Genomic DNA, 24643 nt, shown 5'->3' with positions numbered 1-24643 from the left:
TTAGATCTGTTAGGGGAGGGGAAGATGTTTATTGAAAATAAGTCGGGTCAACCTTAAAGGTGTTCTGCCTTTAGATATAGGAGAACGTGCTTATTCCCTGAGCCTGATCTGAAGATTCCTTTGTTTCTGTTTTGAGAAGGAGTGGCAGAACACTTCAGTGGGGTGATGATGATGCTCCTTGTTTTCCACCTACATGGAATTATCTGTACTTGCATTTCTGTGAGCTCTATAAGTTCTGGGATAAACAACAAAATTTGTTTTGATTCTCGTCACAGATGAGCGGCTCCAAGGCTGCCAAGGAAAAGGGGGATGCACCACTGGAAATGCATTTCCAGAAAAGGTTGATTTGCACTGAAAGAAAATTAAAATATATATTTAAAGGAGATGAGCTGGAAGAGTACACAGGAGATCAGAGCAGGACAAAGAGCAAATATTCCTGCAGGGGAAGGGGTGGGAAGGCAGGGTTTCTGATGGTGTTTTTATTTATAATCACACTTCAAAGCATTGGGTTCTTGCTCTAAGGAGTAAATAATGAATGGAGATATTTTTAACCTCCTACACAGACTCTGCGTTTCATCCACAAGAGGTCTGGCAGCAGCCAGAGCATTAACGGAGCTGCTTGGCTGCAGGGATAATGAGAGCAACCTGAAGATCTCTGTTTACTCCAGGGGACTCAAAGCACAGCCTGGGCAGGGCAGAAGTACAATTACGGAGTTAAAGTGGAAATCAAACCCTGGGGAGCAATGTGGGGCCGGGCTGGGAGAGCTGGGGTCTTCACTTGGAGAAGAGAAGGCTCCAGGGAGAGCTCAGAGCCCCTTCCAGGGCCTAAAGGGGCTCCAGGGGGCACTTGGGATAAAGGTTGGAGGGACAGGACACAGGGAAAGGCTTCCCACTGCCAGAGGGCAGGGATGGATGGGATATTTGGCAGGAATTGTTCCCTGGCAGGGTCGCAGGCCCTGGCACAGGGTGCCCAGAGCAGCTGTGGCTGCCCCTGGATCCCTGGCAGTGCCCAAGGCCAGGTTGGACATTGGGGCTGGAGCAGCCTGGGACAGTGGAAGGTGTTTGGAACTGGATGGGCTTTAAGGTCCATTCCAACCCAACCCATTCTGGTATTCCATGGTTTCATGAGCCTGGCATTGAATCCTGTCCAGATCAAGGTAGACTTTTTTCCATCTTAATAACCCCCTATTCTCTCTCAAGATGAAGAACTGAAGAGAATTCCTTGGGAAAAAAAACAAATCAGTGAGAGCAGGGAGCTTTAATCAGAGAAATTCCATAGCCAAAGGTTTGATTTCTGATCTCACCAGCTGCCCCCAGGCCAAACCCAAAGGTCATGGCAGGGGAAGACTTTTCCAGGGAAAAGTGCAAAGCTCCAGATCAAAAGCAGCTGATGGGGCTGTGGTAACAGAGGACTCCCAAAATGCTGCCAAGACCTCATAGGAAATTTTTGAAGACATAGTTCAGGAAGTGTTTGTTGGTGGATCACACTCCTGATTAAAGGACCCCTTTGATCTCCTGCTGTTGCTCAGAGTTTCAGCCTGAAGCTGCTCCATGACTGGTTGTGGTGTGGCAGTGAGGCAGGAAATCCCTACTGGGGGTTGTGTTTTCCACAGGGATCAATCCTGATGTTACAGGAGACCATGGAAGTGCTGGAGACAACCAAGGAACAATTCCCACCCAAGGAAATGACAAAGCAGGAATTACTTTCTTTCAGTATTTTTTTCTGCCATCCTCATTTATTCGACTGCTGTGTTAAAGAGCCCTGGAGCTGGTTTGGGTGCAAAGGGGCCTAAAGGATCATCCCTTTACAATCCCCTGCTCTGGGCAGGGCCCCTTCACTGGACCAGGTTGCTCAGAGCTCCATCCAACCCAGCCTTGGAGGAGAGTCTGTATAGTTTTCATTTTATTTTATGTTGTTATCAATCAATTCCTGGTGCAACACAAAGGTTCAAACCTTTCCATAGTTCAGCAGTGCAGGAGGCTCTCTCCCCTCAGCAGAGCCTGAAAATCCACATCTTCCCAAAGGAATGAGTGAACCATCTGCAGCTCTGCGTTAATCTGATGCCAACATCCCTGGCTGGTGCCTCCCTGCCCCAGAGCTCCCCGGGAGGGGCTGGATATGGAGATAATTGTAAGGACTGCAGCTCCACATTGCACTGAGGGCTCCTTTTTAACCTGTTAGCTGCTCTTGACCAGAGAACATCCCTGATGGGGAAATACATCCTCAGTTTCCCAGCTCTGGCTCATTTCAGGAGACCTGAATTGCTGCTGTTCTGCTTTACAAAGCACCTCATGAGCTGGGCTTGAAAGGGGCTACCCTTTTCTTGTGCCACTTTTCCCTGCCCTGGTTCATCTTTGTGGTGTTTAGGGGACATTGAACAAAAGCCTGAGGCTCTTTCTAGATTTCTCTTTCTGTCATATCCCTGGGATTTGTGTGCTTTGGAACTGATCTGAAAGCATCAGCCCTGTGGCAGCTCCTTTTTTATTCCAGCAAGTAGAACAAGTGTGCTCCAAACAGGCTCCTGCCACCCTCCCCACTGCCCTCAGCGATGCTGAGTGGGAAACAGCCAGAGAGAGATCAAAAATGACATTTTCACAATGTGAGGCTGCTACACCTCCCCATTGTAAAGCAAGGCAGGCAGCACCTCCACACTCACTTTTTCTGTTACAACAACATGGGAAGGGGTTTGGCGATGGGGTATGGGAAATGCATCAATATAGAAATACATTAAATATGGGAAATAATGCATCCAGTATGGAAATAATGCACCCAGTATGGGAAATAATGCATCCAGTATGGGAAATAAACCATCCAGTATGGGAAATGTATCCAGTATGGAAATACATTAGGAGCTTCCAGAAAGGGAAACCCATTGGATTAATTTCTACCTGAGCTGTCCTGAAGAGGCCACAGGAAGGCTGGAGGAGTGAGGAACTGGCTTCCAAAGCTCGGGCTGATGTCCCAGCTGCTGGAGCATTGTTCTGAGTCATTCTGCCTCCATCCCTGGTCAGAGCAGTGCCAGCAGTGCCTCCTCTCCCCGAACAAAGGCAGGAGAGAGGATGAGCCACTCCAGCCCTTCCTGGGGCACAGAGAAGTGCCTCGGCTGATGAACGTGGGATGAGGCCCTGGATCCTGTTTCCCGCACAGAGACTGGCTCAGGCTCTGCTCACTTCATCCTTGAATTGACAAAGGCAGCTGAAACTGAATTACAACGAAAGGTTGGTTAAATAGAAATGAGAACTGCAGGGGAACACCTGCAGCATTCATTGGGAACACAAAAAAGCTCTTCTGAAACACCCATGGTTCTGTCCAAACCAGACCCTCAAAGCTGCCACTTCCAGAGGTCCTTAAAGGATGTGGATGCTCTGATTATTCCTGCAGTGGGAGCTGGATCCTGACCCTGGGGTTAACAAAGCATCTGGCTGGGAAATGGGGATGATCAGCTCCCTCTGCTCCTGATGGCAGCATCTGCATCTCCCCATCTTCCCTAGGATCTGACCTCACTGGAATGTGAAAATGAATGAAGCTGGCACTAGTGGGACAGCAAATGAAAGGTGTTGAGATCAAGTCCTCAAAGCAAAAGGATTTTTCTGTTACCACACCTGGGAAAAGAGGAGCTTTGGGGCCCAGATCTCACATTAGAGATTTAAAGTCTGGCTTGTATTTACTGACTGGAATTGTGTGCAGCACAAACAGCAGCAGCTCCTTCATATTCCATTTCAGCAGCTCTGCTCTTTGATCTTTAAAGCACCACTGGAAATGTCTCATGGACTGGAGGCTTTTTCCCAACTGAGGAATGAATAAAGTGAAGCAAGGCAGAGAGGGAACACGGCCCTGACAAGGGCTGGGGTTAATGGCCAGGAATTTGTGAGCCAAGTGAATTGGACTCAAGGACTCAGAGAAGTGGAATGAGGCAGATTTGTGAACAGCCCCAGGAAAACAGAGGCGTTTGTGGAGATTGAGCTGCTGTTTGTGTTCTAAGGAGAAAGAAGAGTTCAGGACAGCCAGGCTGAGCTCAGCCAGGACCAGGAGGGACAGGGGCAGGGGATTGTTGCTTTTTTCCAGCTGAGGGCCTGGGAGGTTGGTGGGAAGAGCCACAAATGGCAGGGAGCTCTGCAGGAGCCTCTGCTGTGTCCTGTGTGCAGAGGAGGAAGGACAACCCAGAGTGCCATAACTGCCCTGGTGGAATGTGCAGCATCTGGGATCTCGTGAGGGAGACATGAGGATTGCAAAGGATTTAAAGTGTTGGGAATGTCTGTGTTGGGTCACTGTGTTCTTTTTGGGACAAGCTTCAGCGAGAAGGAGGGGAAAAGAGCATTTGGAAAGAGAAGTTACCAAAAAGAGCCATCTACTCCAGGCAGGCAGAACTTCCAGTGCTAGAAAGGTTTCAGAGAAGTCTGACAAACATTTATCTCAGGTTGTTTTCTCCTGCTGGATCCTGCTTGGCCAAGGGTGTGGAGCAGGGGATTTCCTGAGTTTAGGCTCTGTTTCCCAGATTTTATGGCTCTTGTTGAGCTATCCCAGACCTTCTGCATTGTGGTGAGGACCAGGAAGGTTTGGCTGAACAGCATCTGCAGAGCTTCTGGATTGAAAATGTCATGTCCTATGACAGCAGAGCCAAAGTGTCACAGGGCAGCTGTGATGGGTGGGAGAACTGATAACCCCTAAAGGCTTCATGGAACCCTGATCTGGGACCAGCACCCAAAAATAATCAAGTGGAAAAAATAGTCTGATGACCAGCACAGGCAGAGATCATCCAGGCACTCAGAGTCTGGGGTTTGGCCCTGCTGACTTGTCCTGGTTTAGAGGCATTTTGCAGGTGTTTTACAAGAAAACACATTTCAGTTCAGGTGTGTGTTCCCATGAAAGGCACCAGATAACCCCCAGAGGAACAAACAGAAGGGAAAGCAAAACTGCAGGAATTCTCTTTGCAGCAGCTCCAAAACACAAAGTCTGGGGTTTGAGATGTGGTGAAAGCCCACAGGCCGTGCTACCAGCAGACCTGGAATCCCTGAGCTCTCCAAGCACTGCCCTCCCTCTGCTCTGGGAATTGTTGGGTGGCTGTGCCCCAGGGAAAGGCAGGGGGCTGCTCAGAGGTCAGCAGGAATGGAGGGACATCACTCAGGTGGGGGACACACTGTCCCAGGTAAGGGGTGTAAAACCAGACAAGAGGAGGTCACAGCAAACCCAGGAAAAGCGAGGAGTGAACCCAGATGGCAGAAAGGAAAGAAAGAACTAGAAAGGGGAAAATCACTGAATGAAAGCACTGGGAAAAGGGCTGTGACCCAGCCTGGGCAGGTGCTGCAGTTCAGCCTGGCAGGTGTGATGTGCATGTGGAGACAAGGGTCAGATGTCTACTGGGGAGCACAGGGAACACACACAGGGAATACACAGGGAGCACAGGGAACACACACATGGAACACATGGAACACACACAGGGAATACAGGGAACACACACAGGGGGCACACAGGGAGCACACACAAGGAACATGGGGAACACACACAGGGAGAACACAGGGAACAGATATAGGGAGCACACAGGGAGCACACACAGGGAGCACACAGGGAGCACACAGGGAGCACACACAAGGAACATAGGGAACACACACAGGGAGCACAGGGAACACACACAGGGGACACACACAGGGGACACACAGGGGACACACACGGGACACACACAGGGGACACACAGGGAACACACACAGGGGACACACAGGGGACACACACAGGGGACACACACAGGGAGCACACACAGGGGACACACACAGGGGACACACAGGGGACACACACGGGACACACAGGGGACACACACGGGACACACAGGGAACACACACACAAGGAACATGGGGAACACACACAGGGAGAACACAGGGAACAGATATAGGGAGCACACAGGGAGCACACACAAAGAACATAGGGAACACACACAGGGAGCACAGGGAACACACACAGGGGACACACAGGGGACACACACAGGGGACGGACACAGGGAACACACACACGGGACACACAGAGGGGACACACAGGGGACACACACAGGGGACACACACAGGGGACACACACGGGACACACAGGGGACACACAGGGGACACACACAGGGAACACACACAGGGGACACACACAGGGGACACACAGGGGACACACACAGGGAACACACACAGGGGACACACACGGGACACACAGGGGACACACAGGGAACACACACAAGGAGCACACACAGGGGACACACAGGGGACACACACGGGACACACAGGGAACACACACACAAGGAACATGAGGAATGCAGGGAACAGTCTTCCCCCTGCCCTGCTCCAGGTTTAGCTCTGCTGTGCTCTCCTGCACTCGAGGGCTGTGTCCCAGTGCCTTCCTCCAGGATCCTGGCAGGCTCCAGGGACAAGTGGGAATGACTGCAGGCTCCAGCCAGCCCCGGGCTCTCATGTTGCCACTTCTGTGACATCTCCTCTGGGAGTTCCCCAGGCACGGGGGACTCGTGGCATCATGTGCATTGCCTGTAGCTAAATCCATGGACTTGCTGTCGGTACTTTTAGCTTAACCTGGGGAATGGATTCTGGCTAAGAGCCTTTTGAAGGCCCTTTGTGTTACTGGCCCAATTTCTGGCCACAGCTCCCTGGAAGCTGCTGGTGCAGCCCTGAACTCTGCTGGGCACTGACTCTGCTTCAGCTGAAAAGAAGTAATTGCCACAATTGCCCCAGTGATTACCCCCCCCCGCCAAAATCAAAGGGATATCTGAGTATTCCCCTGCCTGTGGGGAAAACAGGAACAGGTTTAGGCAGAAGAGGGAAGGTTTAGATTAGAAATTAGGAAGAGATTTTTCACTACAGGACTGATGAGGCTTGTGGAAAGAGGTTGTGGACCCTCCATACCTGTAAATGTCCAAGGCCAGGCTGGACAGGGCTTGGAGCAGGCTGGGGCAATGGAAGGTGTCCCTTCCATGGCAGGGGGTGGCACTGGAAGAGCTTTAAGATCCTTTCCAACCCAAACCATTCTGGGATTCTAGGATTCCAGGTGCTGCCAGCCTGGTCTGGAATTCCTTAGATTTGCACAAGCACCTGGAGCAGGAGCTGTGGGGCTGCTGCTTTCTCAAGATGATACCTTTCCTTACAGCTGAGGAAACCTTAAAGCATTTTTTACAGTTAGAGGAGACTCTATTTTTTGTATTTCCTGTCGTGCATTTACCAGATCCTCCCAACAGCCCCCACAACACTGAAAAATATGGGTCTGACTCGTTCAGGGGGACCGAGAGTTTTCTGTTCCTTTCGGATTGGCACGAAGGATTCTTCACTTCTGAGAATCACCCTGGCTGTTGTTATAACACTTCCATGTTGTCACTGCCACCTTTCCCGAGAGGCTCCTGGCACAGCCTGACTCGGATCCACTCCCTTTTGGAGGCTCTCTCGATTTCACTCCATCTCTCTTCCCTTCCCCCCTCTGCCCTGCCTTTAATGAATGACTTGTTGTGTAAATTCAGTCTTCTGTGTTTATTTTAATTTGTCTGGTCCTGATTAAGGAAAAAGCCCTCAGTTCCAATTCCTGGCATTTACTGGGAAGCTCTTTCAAACCAAGCTTTTAACCCCATGTTCTCAAAGGAACTCAAGGATGCTGGGGCCGCTTCTTTTGCGGTGTCCAATTTAACGCTCTCTTCAGGGACCTGGTTCTGGAGAGTGCAGTCACAGCTAAAAATGCCTGGGTGTTTCCAGCCAGACACACTCAGATTCTCGGGTGCTGGCCTGATTCTTCAAACAGGCTCCAAATTTCCATGGAAGAAGTGCTTGTTACTAACTCAGTATCACATCTAGGATTAAAAGCAGAAACTCTCAAGTACTGTTTGTGCAAAGATCAGTGAAGGCAGCAGCCTGGGAAGTGATGCAAGCAAAGGATTTCTTTTGCAGACGTTGGAGACCTGGCAGAATTCTGTCATCAATTAAAATGCAGCAGAATGCTGCAGCTCTTAATGCTGAGGATCTCAGATGTTTTAGTTAATGGAGATGATTTATCTCTCACACCTGCACTGACAGTTCTGGTAGGCAGTGGGGACAGGCATTTAAAGGTATCATTGCTTGTTTTCCCTCACATGTCACTAAAAACATTTCCTGCTCACAGAACAGCAAAGGTGGATCCTTTTGGCCTGTGCCCCTCTGCTGTCCATCAAACACTGAACAAATCCTCTTCCTTCTGCCTGAAAATCCCCTGCTCTCATAACTGAAGCCTTCAGCACAGGAATTCAGTCATTCCATCCTCTCTACCTTTGGCGTCCCTGGTACTCTGAGCCATAAACACTCCAGCAGGTTCCACAGGCTCTGCAGCAATGCTCGCTGGGCTTGGGATCCAGGATCCAACCACTGGAATGTGGGACAGGCTGGCAAAACCTCTGTGCTTCTGTGGGGAAATGAGGAGGGCACCGGAGCCTGTGAGAGCCACGCAGGGATCCCAAGGAGCTCTGTCACTGCCAGATCCCCGTGGGGCTGAGTTTGGAGGTGCAGAAGGGGCAGAGTTTGGAGATCAGGACTCTGTCGGGCACAGCCCTACCTCAGCAGAGCCATTCTGTCCCCACGGGTCACCCCAAACCTGTCACTGCAGCAGGGGGAGGATCCAAGGATCCACTGGAGAGCCAGAGTCCCGTGTTGGTGTGGCTGCTCCCAGAGCTCTGCACTCTCCTCCTGCACCAGCTGGTTCTTTGTGCCTGGGAGGCAGCAAAGTGAGAGGAACGCCCCGATTCTGTCACCCTCTGGCCACTGCCACCCTCTGGCTCTGCGAGGGCAAGAGCTGTGGCTGCTGAACCTCACCTTCTGCCACCTGCTGTCACCTCTGTGACGGCAATGAGCTGGCTCAGCCCTGGGCCTGCCACCCTCCATGTGGACACCTGAGAGCTCACATTCTCAGGAGAGAGGTCCTGTCCTGCCAATCCTTGCTCTTGAGTGGGAAGTAGCATCACTTGATGAAATCAGCCCCAGTTTTAAGCAGTGGCAGTGGCTGAATTCACCTGGAGGAGCCGGTGTAGGTCACCAAGCACAGTCAGCAGCAGCAGCAGCTCCCCTGTCCCATGGCACAGCACAGCCGTGTCTCTTTAACTCCCACCCAGTGTCTGTGCCCAAGGCTGTGCCCCAGCTGCTGCAGGGATGGGTGATTTGGGGTATGTCCCCACATTCCTACAGGAAACAGAGACCATAACATCCCAGGCTGTGGCTGTGGGTGGCTCTGTGACCTTTCAGGTTTATGCTCAGCTTGGCAGGACCTGCTCCCCAGCACATTCATGTCCCTCCTGGCACATCCCTGTCCCTCTGGGCACATCTGTGTCCCTGCTGGCACATCTGTGTCCCTGCTGGCACATCTCTGTCCCTCCGGGCACGTGTCACTATCTCACAGGTGTAAGAGCTGCCCCCTCCAGCCCGGCACAGGCTGGGTCCCCCGGGAGTCCCAGGGTGGTGTGAGCAGCTGTGACCAGCATGGATCCCTCCAGACAAATCCAGGAAACTGAGCCACTCCCTGCCGGGCTGGGCTGAGCAGGAGCTCGATGCTCACATCTCTCTAAGGTGCTTATTTATCCCTGAGACATCCAAGGTGTGAGGCTGGTGCTCAGCCGAGGTGTCTGAGCTCCCCCAGCCTGGCTGAGCCCCGGGAGAGCCTGGGGCAGTTTCCAGGCACAAGCCCTGCTCAGCACTGGTGGATCCCGGCTCAGCTCTCCCTCCCCATGCCAAGGTTCAGCTCCTGCTGTGGGATCACATCGTCTCAGTTCACAGGGATAATGGGTGGAAAGAGCCTAGAGACACCTGCTCAGTGAAGCAGCCAGGGATGGAACAGATGCATTAAAACCCGAGTGAAATTGCTGCCAACAAAGTGCAGGAGTTCCTGCAGCTCGGGGTTATCTGCTGCTTTCCCATTCCGAATCAACGGAGCATGGCCGGCTCTATTCATCAGCCTGAGCCCAGAGCCCTGGAAAAGCAGAATTACTCTGCCTTGATGCTGTTCCTCCTCAAAGAGGCTCCCAAAGAAGGCAGGCCCCATGCATCTTTCATGGGGCACTAAATAACACACTCTGCTGTCTATCATTTAATCCGAGCTGCAGAGGCTGAGGAGGGAGGGGTTTTGATGGGGGGAGATTTGTCTGCCTGCCTTGAGCCCTAAAACTGCTGCAGGCAGGGAGGGGGCTCTCCCAGCCCCACCCAGGCTGCCCCAGCTGCCCCCAGGCCGGGAGCAGGATGGGGCTGTTGAAAGCACATTTCCACTCCACAGCACAGATGTTCCCAGCCCATGCCAAGAGAGCCGGAGAGGCTCAAAGAAAGCAAACATTGTCCCAGGGCAGAGCGCAGCGAGCAGGGAGGAAGGTTTCTCTTTTTTTGCTGTTGTTATTATTATCACGATGATTTGGCAGAGTGGAAATGGATTTCTTTCAGGCCTGAGTCAGTTCAGCTCAGATCTATTCAGGATTTTATCCCAAAATGCAAGTGCCTCCATGGCACAGGGACTCATGCCCAGCCAGAGGGAACATTTCTAGTGCTGTCCTGTCCCCGCGTCTCCCTAATCCAACCCAAACCCCCCGTGTTTTTATATCCATCCCGGCTGTCTGGTGTCCCAGGCAGTTCATGCCATAACAAGGAATTTTCCATCATAGTGACCAAGCATTTCCATCCTTTCATTGTATTTGACGCTCGGATTTTGCTCACCCCACATTTGCTCTGAAGCCGAAGCAGGAAATGGCAGCTTGAGAGGCAGGAGCTGGAGAAAGCCAGGAGATCCCAAAAAAGGCATTTTAGGGAGAAAGTGCTGACGCAACCCAGCAGTACCGGATGCTGCAGCGTTGATAAATATTTGATTTAGCCTGAATAGGAAGGCATCACGTTCAGAATGACCTGAAAAAGAGGCAAGATGACAAATACAGTGCCACCGAAAGGCATATTCACACGGTGAGCATTCCTGAGGTTCACTCCGGTGTGCAAATTTCCTTAAATTGGAATGAACTGGAGTTACCTGTGGGAAAGGCACCTCTGCCTGCTCCAGGCTGGGTGGGATGCACTGACAGCCACGGGATGCCTCTGCCCGTGCTTGGAAAGGCACTGATTCAGTTTTCAGTCATCTGCTGATGGGTGCTGTCAGAATTCCCACACTGGCATCACAGGGGCCAGCTGGGGGGGCTGACAGGATCCCAGAAAAAAAATGCTAAGTTTCAGTCTCTCATTTTCCTTGGCTTCTCTTCCCCATCCATCCTACTCTAAAACCCCCAGCTTCTGATCCAACTCTCAGTTCAGCTCCTGCCTTTGGACTCTTCATTCCCCTCGCTTTCTTTAGGCTTTTCCTCACTTTCTTTAAGGAGTTGCTTTGGATTTTTGGTGCCCCTTAGTTCAGCAGGAGCCCTGCCCGGCTTCCCCCTCTCTCTCTCCCTGCACTAGAGCTCTGGCTCGCGTGGGATGCTCGGGGCATGAGTGTCCAGCCAAAACTGGCCAGGGAGAAACAACAAGTGCTTTTCTCTTCAGTAAGCCGGGAGCTGCTCTAGATAAACCCATTCTTCCCATGCTGTGTGAAGCACAACCTGCCCTTGTTAGAGAATTCAGGAAAATCCCCACATCCTCACACAAACGCTCTGGTGGATCCCAGTTTCCATCTCCTCGGGGTCTGCAGCGGGGTTTGCAGTGGGTGGTGCTGGGAGCAGGGCTAGGAACCTGCCAGGGGTCCCAGGGAACACTCAAGAGACTGCTTTATGGATTGTCTCCTTTGGATAGGAGAAGGGAGCCTGATATTAAGGATGTCTTTTGCAGAGGAGCATTCTATCCATTGGCTTTGTAATGATGGATTTCACAGCTCTGGCCAGGAGGATGCTGAGAAATGAACTTCAGCAGTGGATGCAGAGTCCACTCAGGAGTCAAACCTCTGAGCTTGGGGGAATTTGTAGCTGGAATTTCAGCTCAGCGCAGACTTCCCTGAGTGCCTGGGCCAGCGAGAGCCTCGGCAGTGCTAGAAGCTTTCCTCAGGCAGGCTGGAAGCTGGGAGTCCCCATGGCGCTGCTGGGGCTCTGCAGGGCCAGGGGCTGCCCTGCACCCCTGCACTGCATCCCCCAACCCAGAACGGCTCCCCGAGCACTGCACACCCGACAGGGCTGCTTCCATCGCCATTCCCTTCTCCTCAGGAGGAAAGGCTTAGTGCCCAGGGTGGCCCCGGGTGGGAGCTGCAGTCCCTACAGGCGGCTGCTCCCTCGGGAGACTGGCAGGCAACAGGGGGTGACCCCAGCCAGGCTCTCAGGGGTCATCCCGTGCCTGTCAGGGCTGGCTGCGGGCGGGAGGAAACTTCAGCTGGGCTCAGTTCTCTGTCCTCTCTGGATAAGCAGCTCCTGAGCCTGGGGCCACTCGCGGTGGAGCTGTCCCTGGGGATCCACGGGCGGCTGATCCTCCTCCATCTGCTCAGCATCGACAGCACGGCGTGGATTTAGCCTGACATCACTCCAGGGGCAGCACACGGCCCGGTGCCTGATCTGTGCCTGCCACACCGCGGGCGGCCAGCCTGGCATCCCCCTGGGAGTTCACCATCCTTTCACCACCCCCGAGCTCACAGCCCGGCCCCGGGACATCTGCCCCGCGGGGAGGAAGGACCGTGATCTCCAACCTCCCGACCCTTTCTCTATCATCCTGTTCCACCTCCCAAGTCCCAAACAGACACCAGGGTGTGGTGCCAAACAAGCAGTGTGAGGTGAGCAGGAGGTGACCAAAGGTTCTGGACTCTGCCAGCACTGGGCTGGAAAACCCCGTTTTGTGATTCTGTGTGAAGGAACTGTCATTATGTCCCCAAACCTCAAACGCCAAACCCTCCTCAGTGTAGAGGGTGCAGAGGTAACCATTGTCCCACTATTCCAGCTCAGAGCACCCAGAGGCGGCAGAATTTGGTCATCTCACAGTGGCGCTGTGACACACTGAGGTGACGCTGAGGGCAGCACCTGTGGAGCAGGGATGGGAGTGCCGGGAAAGCCGCGGGGCCGTGGAGGGGACAGAGGGATGGCTCAGCCCGGCTGATACTGGGCGTGGAGGGCTGGGTCAGCAGAGTGATGCTGGGGGCGGAGGGCTGCGGTACCGGGGTGATGCTGGGGACACCGGGCCAGGCGGGGCACGGCCGCCAGCGGCACCTCCCCGCTCCCTCCTCCTCCGCTCCCTCTTCCTCCTCCTCCTGTCTCCCTCTCCCTCTCCCGAGCCAGCCCGGCCGGGGGAGGAGCCGGCCGCGCACAAAACCTCTCGCCCGGCCCCTCCGGGCCCCGCACCGGCACCGGCACCGGCGGCGCCCATCGCCCGCCCGGGGCCATGCGCGCCGCGGCGGAGCCGGGGCCGGCGGGGCCGGGGCAGGGCGGCGGCCGCCCGCGGCCATGAGCGCGGCGGGGCCGGGCGGCGGGGCCGGGCGGCGGCGGCGGGCGGGGGGCGGCGGGGCGAGCCCGGCGGGGCGGCCGAGGGCGGGGGGCGGGCGGCGGCGGCGAGCGCTGCGCTCGCTGGGCAGCCTGGCCGGGCGGCTGCTCCGCACCTGGGCGCGCCTGGCTGGGGGGCGCGGGGGGCGCCGCGCCGCCCCCGAGGATGACGAAGGCGGGTTCCGGGGGGGGTCGCGGCGGCGGCTCGGCGGGGCGGCCCCGGCGGCGGCGGCGGGGGGCGATGCGGGTGCGACCGCAGGGGAGCGGCCGCCGGGCGCGCAGGGGCTGCGGAACCACGGCAACACCTGCTTCATGAACGCCGTGGTGCAGTGCCTGAGCAACACGGCCCCGCTGGCCGAGCGCCTGGCGCTGGGCCGGTACCGCGCCCGAGCCGAGGTCACGCACCGGCTGGCGGCCTTGGTCCGCGCGCTCTGGACCCGCGACTACACCCCGCAGCTCTCCGCCGAGTTCAAGGTACCGAGCGGCACCGCCCCGCGGCCCCCGCGCGGCCCCGGGTGACCCCGGCCCGGAGCGGCATCCCCAGCTCGCAGCGGCACACCGCCTCGCAGCCCCCACCACGCGGCACGCCCCGCTCACGGCTCCCCCCCCGCCCGCTCTCCCAAAACCCGCTGACACCATTCCCAGCTCCCATCGCCTACTCCCCTGCTTCATCCTCCCCATGCACCCAGCCCTGTTACTGTCACCTCCCTCTGGCCTGGCTACTGTCCCCTGAGCTCCCGCGGGTGGGTGAGCTCCCAGCCCTGGCCATGCCACAGAGCCCTGAGGGTGAGCTGGTGGCTGTGATCATGGGTAAGGCAGGATATTGTCCCAGGAGCCAAATTCTGTGGTCTCAGGCTCTGTCCCTGAGCGTGTGTCACGCCTCTGCCAGGCACCTGCCTAGGGACAGGGTGTCAGAGGCATCACAGGGTGTCCAGTCTGGCACGGTAGCTCCCCACGCTTGGGGACACGTGTCCCCTGCCCGAGTGACATTTCCCCGGTGCTGCCAATAGACAGCTGCTGCTACTGAACTTTGCAAAGTGCCCGGGGGAGCTCCCGGGAAGCCGAGCCCTGACCTGGAATGGGCTACACCGAGTTGATGCCATCGGAGTGCAGGGAGCAGATGGGACCTCAGGGTCCCCATAGCTGAACTCGCCCATCTGGACTTCATTGTGGTTTCCTCTGTGTCCCTTTCTGGCCGCTGGAAGCTGGGACACCACAGAACCTCTGTCTCAAGCTGCGTGTGCTTGGTGTCCTCACTGCTCTGCTGGCCCTGGGGTGGCCATGATGTCCTGGCAGAGGCTGTTGTGGAGGGATGGAGCAGGGATGGTTTGGGGTGGGTGCTGAGGAAGAACCCGTTCATCAGCGCCCACCCTGTCCATGTCTTGCAGAACACTGTCTCCAAGCACAGCTCGCAGTTCCGGGGCAATGCTCAGCACGATGCACTCGAGTTCCTGCTCTGGCTGCTGGACCGAATGCACGAGGACCTGGGCGCTGCCTCCCCCGCCCAGCAGAGCCGTGGCCCCATGCAGGTGGGTACCCCCCCTCCCCCCCCCCCTTTCGGGGGGAGGCGTTCGGGCCAGGTCTGGGACCAGGGACACCAGGATGCGCTGTGAGGCAGTGGGATGGAATTGGCCCCTGCACCCGCGGGGATCGGGATGCTGCAGTTTGGTCGGTGCGCGGGTGAAAGGATGGTGGGAGCCGAGTGCTGCGGGGCTGGACAGGGGTTGGAGTGCTGGGAGAGTGGGGGGTGTCAGCAGGAGCCCATCCAGCTGAGCATCCCGGCATCCTGGTCCTTGGTGAGGAGGAGATGAAACCCCGTCCCTCCCTGCCTCAAACTAAGCCCGCTGTAATTACAGCTCGGCGGCTTTGCTGCTGGCAAAATGAGTAATTAAGTCTTCCTCAATCCATCTGCTCTCAGGCATTGCTCTGCCCTGCCCCTGGCCCTCTCTGCCTCCTCTCTGCCTCCTGCCTCCTCCTTCCCCGCCTGCTGCTGCCCGCCGGGTGCTGCCTGTTGCAGGGGACGGATTTGAGCTGTTGGCATTTGACACGTGAGCTCAGCCCAGCAGTGTGCTGTCCCTGCTTTGGAGTGACTCCCACCTCGGGCAAGGGAGCCCTGGCGCAGCTCGCTCCTCCCTGTGCCCAGTTTTGGGTATCGTGGCTGTGTCAAGGGTGCAGCAGACCCTGCCCAGCCTCCAGCACAGCTCTGTTGCACAGGGAGAACTCAGCTGTGAAAGTCTGAGTCTGAGAAAGCTGAGGAAGCCAAAGTCTCTGGAGAGGCTGCTCTGCCTCGCCAGGGTCCTGCAGCCACCTGAGCTGAGCTGTCCTTAGCCCTACCGCCTTCCCCGGGAAGCATTTGGATGCCCCAGGCTTTTTGGGAGAGCCTGGCAGTTTCGCCCATGTGTGCCACTGTGGTGTGACACGGCTGTGCCACCTGGAGGTGGTGCCACGGCAATGGCCGAGGCACATCCCTGGCTCTGGGCATGGGGCCTTTTGGGTGTCCCTCAGTACCCGTGATTTTGCCGGGCATCCCCAAGTTTTGGCCTCATTTGGTGAGCACACCTGAGTGACACCCACATGGCCCTGTCCCTGGGGAGGACACCCGGAAGGGGTGTGACCCTCAATAAATGCCTGGCAAGTGGCTGGAGGGAGCTGTTGGGTAGGAGGAGAGACCAAAGTGGGGGCCAAGGCTTGGCTTCCAGGGGGGCTGGAGGAGGAGGCGTCCCCTTGGATTTTTGGAGAATTTTGGGTGCCCTGTAGGGTACAGGCTCCGTCCAGGTCCCCTCTCAGCCACACCAGATGGACCCCAGTGCCAGGCAGACTGTAAGGACACGTCAGGCTCAGCAGGACCTGGTGCCAGCAGATGGCATTGAGGAAAATCCACCTCCTGGCCAAAATCCTAAGTGATTTTCAGTCTTACTTTTCAAGACACCAAAAAGTCACTGTCTTACCCGAAAACAGCCCAGGTTTGTTTTCTTTTTTTTACTGACACTCCTTTCAGCAGCATGTCTTCTGTCAGGCTCCAGGGATGAAGCTCCTGTCCTCAGTGTGGGCATGGGGGCTCCTGGCAGGTCCCAGGGCGGCGGGCAGGCAGGAAGATGCCGCTGGGCCGTCTCACCCAGGATCCTTTCTGGGAGCATTTCTCCCGGCTCAAATGCATTTCCAGCTCCTTGGTGTCCCAGAGCTCTGGACACTGGAGCTAGCCTTGGAGGGGGGGGGGGGGGGGGGGGGGTTGGGAGTATCACCATGCAGATGCTTCATTAACCCTTTGTGCACCAGGCTGGCTGAGGAATGGGACTAACCCCAAAGGTTCCCCTGGAGCAGCCTGGAGAGCACAGCAGTGCCAGGCAGGAAGGTGCCAGAGTTTCTTTGGCATCTCCTTCAGCCCATCCTCATGCCATAGGGACACCAAAGCTGGGCTTGGTTCACTAGGACATGTCCCTGATGTCCTGAAGGACACGTCTCTCCCCCGTCACCTCTCTCACCACTTGTCTCTTGCCCCTGCAGCCTGGCAAGGACGGGAGCAGCGGTGCCCGCAGGTCCCCCCCAGGCACCCAGCACCCCCGTGGGCAGAGCTTTGTGCAGAGCCACTTCCAGGCCCAGTACAGGTCAGTGGGGGGATGGATCCTGCCCACAGGGGGCTTTGCTCTTCTGTGAGCCCAGGGAAGGGATAAAATGGGGAAGATCTCCATCCATCCATCCATCCATCCATCCATCCATCCATCCATCCATCCATCCCACCCACCCCAGTCATGGGAGCTCCTTCCCCTACAAGCACTTGAACGTGTCCAAGGTCATGTTGGACAGGGCTTGGAGTGACCTGTTCTGGTGGCAGTGTCCCTGCCCACGGCAGGGGGCTGGACACTGTGCTCTTTGAAGGTCCCTCACAACCCAAACCATGCTGTGCTTCAGTCACAGGAATCAGGACTGTCCCAGCACTCCAGCACGAGGGTGCCCCTCTACAGGACACCCCACATGCTCATGTGGCTGGGATTCATGGGATGCTCAGGCTACCCTGTCCCCAAGCCATGGCACTGCAGGCAACAGGGGACACATCTGGCATCACAAGCCCTTCCTCCTCTCTCAATTAATCCCTCGTCCTATATATGAAAAAAGGCACTTTAATTATCCCTGTTCCACGTGCCAGAGCTGTCTGTGTGCTGAAGGATTTATTAATTTGTATGGCTGTTTCCCAGGGACCTCAGTGATTCTTCAAGGTGACAAATGATGAAGATTCAGGATTTTGCTTTGGATTTTAATTTATTTTTCTCTTTTTGTTGAACAAAAAGGCAGGGAAAAACAAAAACAAAACCACAAAACAAAAAAATCCAACAACAACAAAACATAATTAAGAAGAATCAGCAGTAGGTGGCTGCTGGTGCCGGGGTAGGCAGGGGATAGCAGTGCCACTCTGGGGTCAGTCACAGGCAGATGTTCTCCTGCTGTCCATCGCTGTTCCTCCCTCAGCCCAGCCATGGCCCTGCTGCTTGGGGGGGTCCTTCCCACCCCCCACCCCCCTGGACCCTGGGGCGTTGTCCCTGCTTAACCACACCCAGGTGGGCTGGGGTCACCTCAGAAACCTCCAGGAGCAGCCCCAGGCTCTGCCAGCCCTTGGGAGGGGGCACGGGACTTGGGAAGGCTTGGAGGTCACACTGAGGAATGGGAGCGGGAGCCTCCCAGTCCTGGCTTTTCACTCCGGCTTCTCTGACACTGCGGGAGCCCCTCTCTGGGCTCAGGCTGAACAGGGTGTGGGTTGAGCAGGCAGGAACAGTCTGGGGGCCCCACTCTGCCAGGTCATGCAAATCCCCTGTGATGCCAGAGCCACGTGAGACCCAGGGGATGTGGTACCCAGGGAGTGGTACCCGAGATGTGGCAGCTGGGATGCAGCACTGCTGCCGGTGCGCTGCAGCCCCAGGGTGGGCACTCGGGGGGTCGTGCCCGCTCTGGTGACCCTCCCCATCCATTTCCCAGGTCCTCCCTGACGTGCCCTCACTGCCTGAAGCAGAGCAACACCTTCGACCCCTTTCTGTGCATCTCCCTGCCCATCCCGCTGCGCCAGACCAGGTGAGCCCGCATCCAACCCCGGCGGGATGACAGCTCCAACCAGAGCAATCTGCATATTTTGGGGCGAATAATGACTGTGGGAGGTGGCGGCAGAGCCGGGGACAGGTGACAGCCCCAGGAACCGAATCCATTGGGTGTGCGCCACCCGGAGCTGCGATGGCGGCACTGAGATGCGCCGGCGGTGCCTGCCGCGGCTGAGCTGTGTCCCCGCGCTGTCGCCAGGGCTCTGAACGTCACGCTGGTGCTGCAGTGCGAGCGCTGGCGCTTCGTGCGGGTGGGCCTGGCCGTGCCGCTGCTGGGCACCGTGGCGGACCTGCGGGAGATGGTGGCGCGGGAGGGCCGCATCCCCCCGGAGCAGGTAACGGGGCGCGGCGGGCGGGGCGCGGCGCAGCCCGCGGGGTGCTGAGGGCGCGGCCCCGTCCCGCAGGTGATCCTGGCCGAGCTGTCCCCGCGGGGATTCCTGCGCTCGCTCTCCGACTCCGAGGCGCTGCGGGCGGCCGGCGCGGCCGGGCCCGTCTACGCCTTTCAGCCGCCGCCCGCCCGCCGCGCAGGTACCGCCCCTTGCTCTGATTGGCTGCGGCTGCCGGCCCGCCTCGCGCCGATTGGCTGCCAGCGCCTGGGCTGTGCTGGGATTGATGCTGGGCGGCGGGGCGGGAACTGCACGGGATTGGAGGGAGGGAATGGATCCCTCACTGTGATTGGCGGGAGAGTAGACCCCCTCACTGATTGGTGGGGTGGAGTGGATCCCTCACTGGGATTGGTGGGGCAGTGGATCCCCTCATTGGGATTGGTGGGGCAGTGGGTCCTCTCTGCTGTGATTGGTCAGAGGCAGCTGCACCCTGCCAGGACTAGGGGAGGCAGTCTCTGCTGGGATTGGTGGGAAGGGTGGTGGTAGGCAGGGCCATGGCACTAATTAACCAAACACTAACGAGAGTCCCTCATTTTCCTGTCCCGCAGGGTGTCCCCGCAGCCTCCCCACGTCTCCTGCAGTGCCACGGCCAGAGGGGCCGCGCCTGCTGCCCAGCACCGCCCGCTCCTCCGACTGCCTGCACCGCGTGCCTGGCGGCCGCATCCTGCTGCTGCTCTGCAACACGGCGGGCACGGGGCCGCAGCTTGCCAGGTACCCATCACCTGCCTGTCACCCCTCACACACCTGTCACCCTGTCCTGCCCTGCCCGGTTCTGTCCTGTCCTGTCCTGTCCTACCCACTCACTGCCCATGTGACCCCCAGCCCTGTGTCCCTGTTGCCTGTCCCCAGGTTCGGGCCGCCGCTGGTGCTGCGGGAGGAGCGCAGCGTCTCCTGGGAGCAGCTCCAGCAGAACATCCTGGCCCAGCTGAGGGAGTTCCTGCGGGGAGAGGTCCGGCCTCAGGTGAACCCAGGGAACGGCCCTGTCCCCTCAAAACCATCAGATTTTGGGGGCTGTTTTTGCCCATGTCCCGAGGCCTGGCTTGTCCAGGTTCTGCTGCTGGGCAAGGGATCCCTGTCCCCTGGTGACCCCACAGTCCCCTCTCCCCGCACAGGGTACAGGAGCCCTTTTCCGGATCCGCCTGGCTGGGGGCTCTGCCCCCTGCACCTACCTGTCCCCTCAGGATCCTCGTCCCCTCTGCCATCCTGCCATCGACAGGTAAGGGGCTGCAGGGGCAGAACTGTCCCAAGGATGTCCCCGCAGCCCCAGGAGTGGACAGTGGCATCACCATGAGTGGGCATAGTGTCCCTGTGCATGGCTCTGTTGTCACCATGGGTGGCCAAAGGTGTTCCTGTAGCTGGCCAGTGTCACCAGGGGTGGCCAGTGGTGACACCTTGGGTAGCCACAGTGGTGGTCATTCTGCTCCCCTAGAAATGGGTCCCCAGCCTAGCACTCCCACTGTGGGATGTGGTGGCTGTCTCTGTCTGCCACCATGGGCTGGCAAGGAGACATCCCCATGAGGACAGGGGTTCTGGGGACATCTCACCTTGTCCTCCCCTCAGGGCCCTGCAGCTGAGCGGGGTTGGGGGTCCTCCCCACGTGAGGCTGACGGTAGAGTGGGACATGAGCACCAAAGAGCGGTGAGTTCCCTGTGCCTGGGCTGGGACGACACCCCGGCCCCCGGGTCACCCTCGCTGGTGACTCCTCCCCCCAGGCTGTTCGGAAGCATCCAGGAGGAGGTGGTGCAGGACGCGGAGAGCGTGCGGCTGCAGCAGCAGGTGCACGGGCAGCAGCACAGCTGCACCCTGGACGAGTGCTTCCAGCTCTACACCAAGGAGGAGCAGGTATGGGCACCCCGGGCACTGCCCACGCCTGCCCACCCCTGGCACAGGGGCTGTTGGTGCTTGCGGTGCTGGGCATGCCTGTGGAGGTGGCGGGGGGGGGGGGGGGTGACAGGGAGAGAGGTGGCCATGACGTGGTGTCCCCAGCTGGCCCCGGACGATGCCTGGCGCTGCCCGCACTGCAAGGTGCCCCAGCAGGGCACGGTGAAGCTCAGCCTGTGGACACTGCCCGAGATCCTCATCATCCACCTGAAGCGCTTCCGGCAGGTGGCCGAGCAGCGGCACAAGCTCACCACGCTGGTGAGGTTCCCGCTGCGAGGACTGGACATGGCCCCGCACGTGGCACAGCGGGGCCAGCCCGGGGGGCAGCTCCTGGGGCGCTGGGCGCCCTGGCAGCCCCCCCTGCGCCTGCCCCCGGGCTGTCCCCGCGAGCACCTCTACGACCTGTACGCGGTCTGCAACCACCACGGCAGCATGCAAGGCGGCCACTACACCGGTAAGCGGGGACACTGGCGACAGGGGTGTGCCATGGGGTTGCATTGGGGCAGGGAAGAGGGGAGCCGAAGTGCAGGGGACATGCAGGATGGTATTGCAGCGACCCCAGGGCAGGCAGGACACCGGGATGTGCCCCCCAGCACCATCTCGTTCCCCCGTTGTGTCCCTGCACCGTGAGGCTCACGGTCACCCCTGCCCCCCCGGGCTCGGGGCATCCCGGGACAAAGCCCTCGTCCCCCCTCACCCCGTGCCCCCTTGCCCCCAGCGTTCTGCTGCAACGCCCTGGACGGGCGCTGGTACAGCTACGACGACAGCCGGGTGGAGGGGGTGCGCGAGGCCGAGGTGAGCACCCGCAGCGCCTACATCCTGTTCTACCAGCGCCGCCGCGCCGCCGGCTCCGGCACGGGTGAGCCCCAAATGCCTGCCCGCGGGGCACGGCTGTGCGGCCACACACAGCCCTACGTGTGACCCACACCTGTGTGGACGCACCTGCCTCTGCCCGCTGTCCACGGGTGCGCACAGAGCTGCCGCCCCTTCCCTACGGGTGTGCACACCGCTCACCCACCCGTGTGCCACCCGCGGCCCACGCCCGCCGCTCCCCGCAGGCTTCGCCGCCGCCGCGGGGCACTGGGTGTTCCGCCTGGCCGCCTCCGAGCCCCGCGCCGACCCTCGCACCGACCCCGACCCCTCTGGCCCTGTGGCCGCCCCGGAGAACGGTGAGGCTCAGGATGCTCAGCCCCCGGCGTCCCCCGTGCCCCCCGCCCGCCCTGACCGTGGTTCCCCCGCAGGCGGGTTCGAGGCTCGGCCCCCGGTGCGGGGGCTACAGGGGCTGCACGGGCGCAGCCTCAGCGTCCGCACCGCACACTCCGGACCCCCGGGACAGGGGGAGCCGGGTCCCCTCCGCGCCCCTCGACGGCTCCGCCGGGCCGCCAGCGCCGAGGGGACCCCGCGCCGGCCGCCCCCGGGCCCCGGCAGCCCCGAGGCCTCGGTGCCGCAGGGGGACGCGGGTGTCCCCCCGGGCCGCTGCCCACCCGGCCCCTCGGTGCTGGGGCGGTCGCGGAGCTCGGCCAGCCTCCCCCCCCGGCCCGAGGGGGGGCTGCGCAGATCCGCCTCGCTGGGCAGGGGCGCGGGGGGGCCGCCCCTAACGGCCCGGGGTCCTCCCGGGGCCACCCTGCAACGGGGCCGGCAGCCCCCCGCTCCTCTGCGCCCCCCGGCTGTGCCCGAGTCCAGCTTCTGAGCCATGGATGGGGGGGCATCACCCCCCAGCAGCTGTACAGCAGGTCCTGGAAGGATCGGGGAGCTCCCCAACTGGGGGTTTCCCACCGCAGACATCCCAAACCAGGAACCTCCTGAACTGGGGACATCCCGATTTGGGGGCTCCCAACCCAGGGACTTCTGAGCTGGGGGGAAACCAAACCAGTGTGTCCTGACCCAGAGGCTCCCAAATGGAATCCTGACATGAGGGCTCCTGACTGAGCCAGGGCACCACAGATCCTGATCCAGAAGCATTGCAAACCAGGACCATCCCTAGCTGGGTGTTTAGACCTGGGCTCATCCCAAACTGGGCTCATCCCAAACTGGGCTCCTGACATGTGGCTCTGAACCCAGGTGTCTCCCAGTGCAAGGCAATTCCAAACAGGGCAGGTGGGTGCAGGGTCCCCATCTCTGCAGCACCAGAGTATTTATTGTACCAAGAGAGTTTTATTCAGAGACGCTTTTTGTTTTCTAAAAGGCAACTCTTTGGGGGTGGGGGATCCCCCACACCTCGGTCTATGCAATCCCCGATTCCTGCAGCCAGCTTTTGTATGGGGCTCTACCCCACCGCCGGCGGTTTCTATTAAAGACACGTTAAACAAGCCCAGTGTCCATCCCAGGGGACATGTCTGAGGGGAAAAGAGCTCTGTGTCCCTTGGGGGTGGTCCTGGTCCTGCACTAGGGATCAGTCCAGGATCAGGGGTCAGTCCTGGCTGGATCCTGTTGTGTGGGGTGGCTGTGCCTGGGGGAGGTCTGGGAGCAGGGTGGCAGCACCAGAAATGGTGGAATCCTGGAGCTGAGCTCACCCAGACATGAGCGGGATGTGTGGGAAAAGGTGCAGCCACAGTGAGGGATGGAGGTGAAGGTGGTGGGGTCAGGGGGGAGATGGATGAAAGGGTGCAGGAGGAAGGGGAGGGGTGGTAGACATGGAGGTGGGATCAGGGTGGAAACAGATGTGTGTGAAGTAGGTGGGATTGGGGTGAAAGTGGAGGAGGTCGGGGTGGATGAGGTGGGATGGAGGTAGTGGAGATGGAAACAGGGCTGGGTCGAAGGAGAGAAGGAAGGTGGAGGAGACAGACCCTTGCTGGAGGCTGCTCCAGTGCAAGGCCCCTGCTGTGCCACTGCTGCTGCCACAGCTGTGGCCCTGCTTTGTGGCAGGGGACACGTGGGATTGTAATTCATGTTGTCACCCAGGCACTTGGCAGCCCTGGGTGTGGCAGTTCCCCTGGGGCACCCATGGCTGCTGGCAGTGACAAGGACAAGACTCCCCCACTGCTCTGCACCCCACAGCTGCAGCTGGGAGAGGGTGGGAGCCCCAGCGTGAGTGATCCCCCATGCCCGACCTTGCCCCATCCCATGGTACCAGACCCATAACACTCCCTATTAAACCCCAAACCACCATTTTATCACCCAAACCCTTTCCACCTCCAAATCCTCCCCCCAAGGCCAGGGCAGAAAGCAAAGGCCGGTGCCGCCGGGCAGTTCTCAGCGAGTGGCACACGGATTTATTGGATTTATTAATTGCTTTGGGGTGCTGGTGCCCCCCGGTGCCCGCCTGGGGCGGGGGGGAACAGCGCGAGCGGGGCAGGGGTGAAGCGCTGCCATTTCCATCCTCCCTCTCACCCCGGTCGGGCGGGAATGACTCTACATAAAACAAATCTCTCTATAATTGCTCTCTATATATACAAATATAGAATATATATATATATATCTGCCGATATATATATATAGATATATAGCTCTTCTCTCTCTGGAAAGGATAAAAGGTTAATTTGTCTGTGCATGCACGACCAAAGCCACCAACCACCCCCAGGTACAGCAGGTGCCAAGGGACGTGCATCTCCCCTGCCAGCACCCCGAGAGCCAGGGGTCACATCCTGCATCCCCAGGTTATTGCTGGTCAGGTCCCAGCCTGCTCCCATACAAGCGGAGAGGGAAGAAGCCAAAGAAAGGAAATCCCGCTGTAAAGCGCCAGCCAGCACCTTGTCACATGGCCAGCACCCCTTGGCACATGCCTAGGGCCACGGAGGACGTGGTGGCATCACCCTGGGGTCGTGGGTGCTGCGGGGCAGGGGGGGCAGGCACCCGGTTCAAAGGCAAAGTCTGGATAAGGCGAACAAAAATGAACTAAAGAACAGTGGCCGCCCCCAAACCGGGCGCTTTGCCACCCTAAACTGGCCCGTGGCCC

At 58.5% G+C, this 24643-nt stretch overlaps 1 protein-coding gene across 1 annotated transcript; it reads left to right on the top strand.

The window, feature by feature from the left end:
* The first annotated feature begins 13299 nt into the window (after positions 1-13299).
* Positions 13300-22438, top strand: USP43 (ubiquitin specific peptidase 43). Its single transcript, XM_062506545.1, has 16 exons — positions 13300-13337; positions 13490-13871; positions 14786-14966; positions 15505-15539; positions 16968-17002; positions 18366-18458; positions 18681-18816; positions 18886-19009; positions 19416-19578; positions 19717-19816; positions 19962-20083; positions 20428-20505; positions 20580-20709; positions 20854-21202; positions 21467-21641; positions 21724-22438. Exons 1-16 carry the CDS (start codon positions 13300-13302, stop codon positions 22436-22438), a joined length of 2856 nt encoding a protein of 951 aa, XP_062362529.1.
* The last annotated feature ends 2205 nt before the right edge of the window (positions 22439-24643 follow it).

This window comes from Cinclus cinclus, chromosome 20 (genome assembly GCF_963662255.1).
Source record: "Cinclus cinclus chromosome 20, bCinCin1.1, whole genome shotgun sequence".
Taxonomy (NCBI): domain Eukaryota; kingdom Metazoa; phylum Chordata; class Aves; order Passeriformes; family Cinclidae; genus Cinclus; species Cinclus cinclus.
Note: the sequence above shows the minus strand (reverse complement) of the source record. Positions and strands in the feature narration are given on the sequence as shown.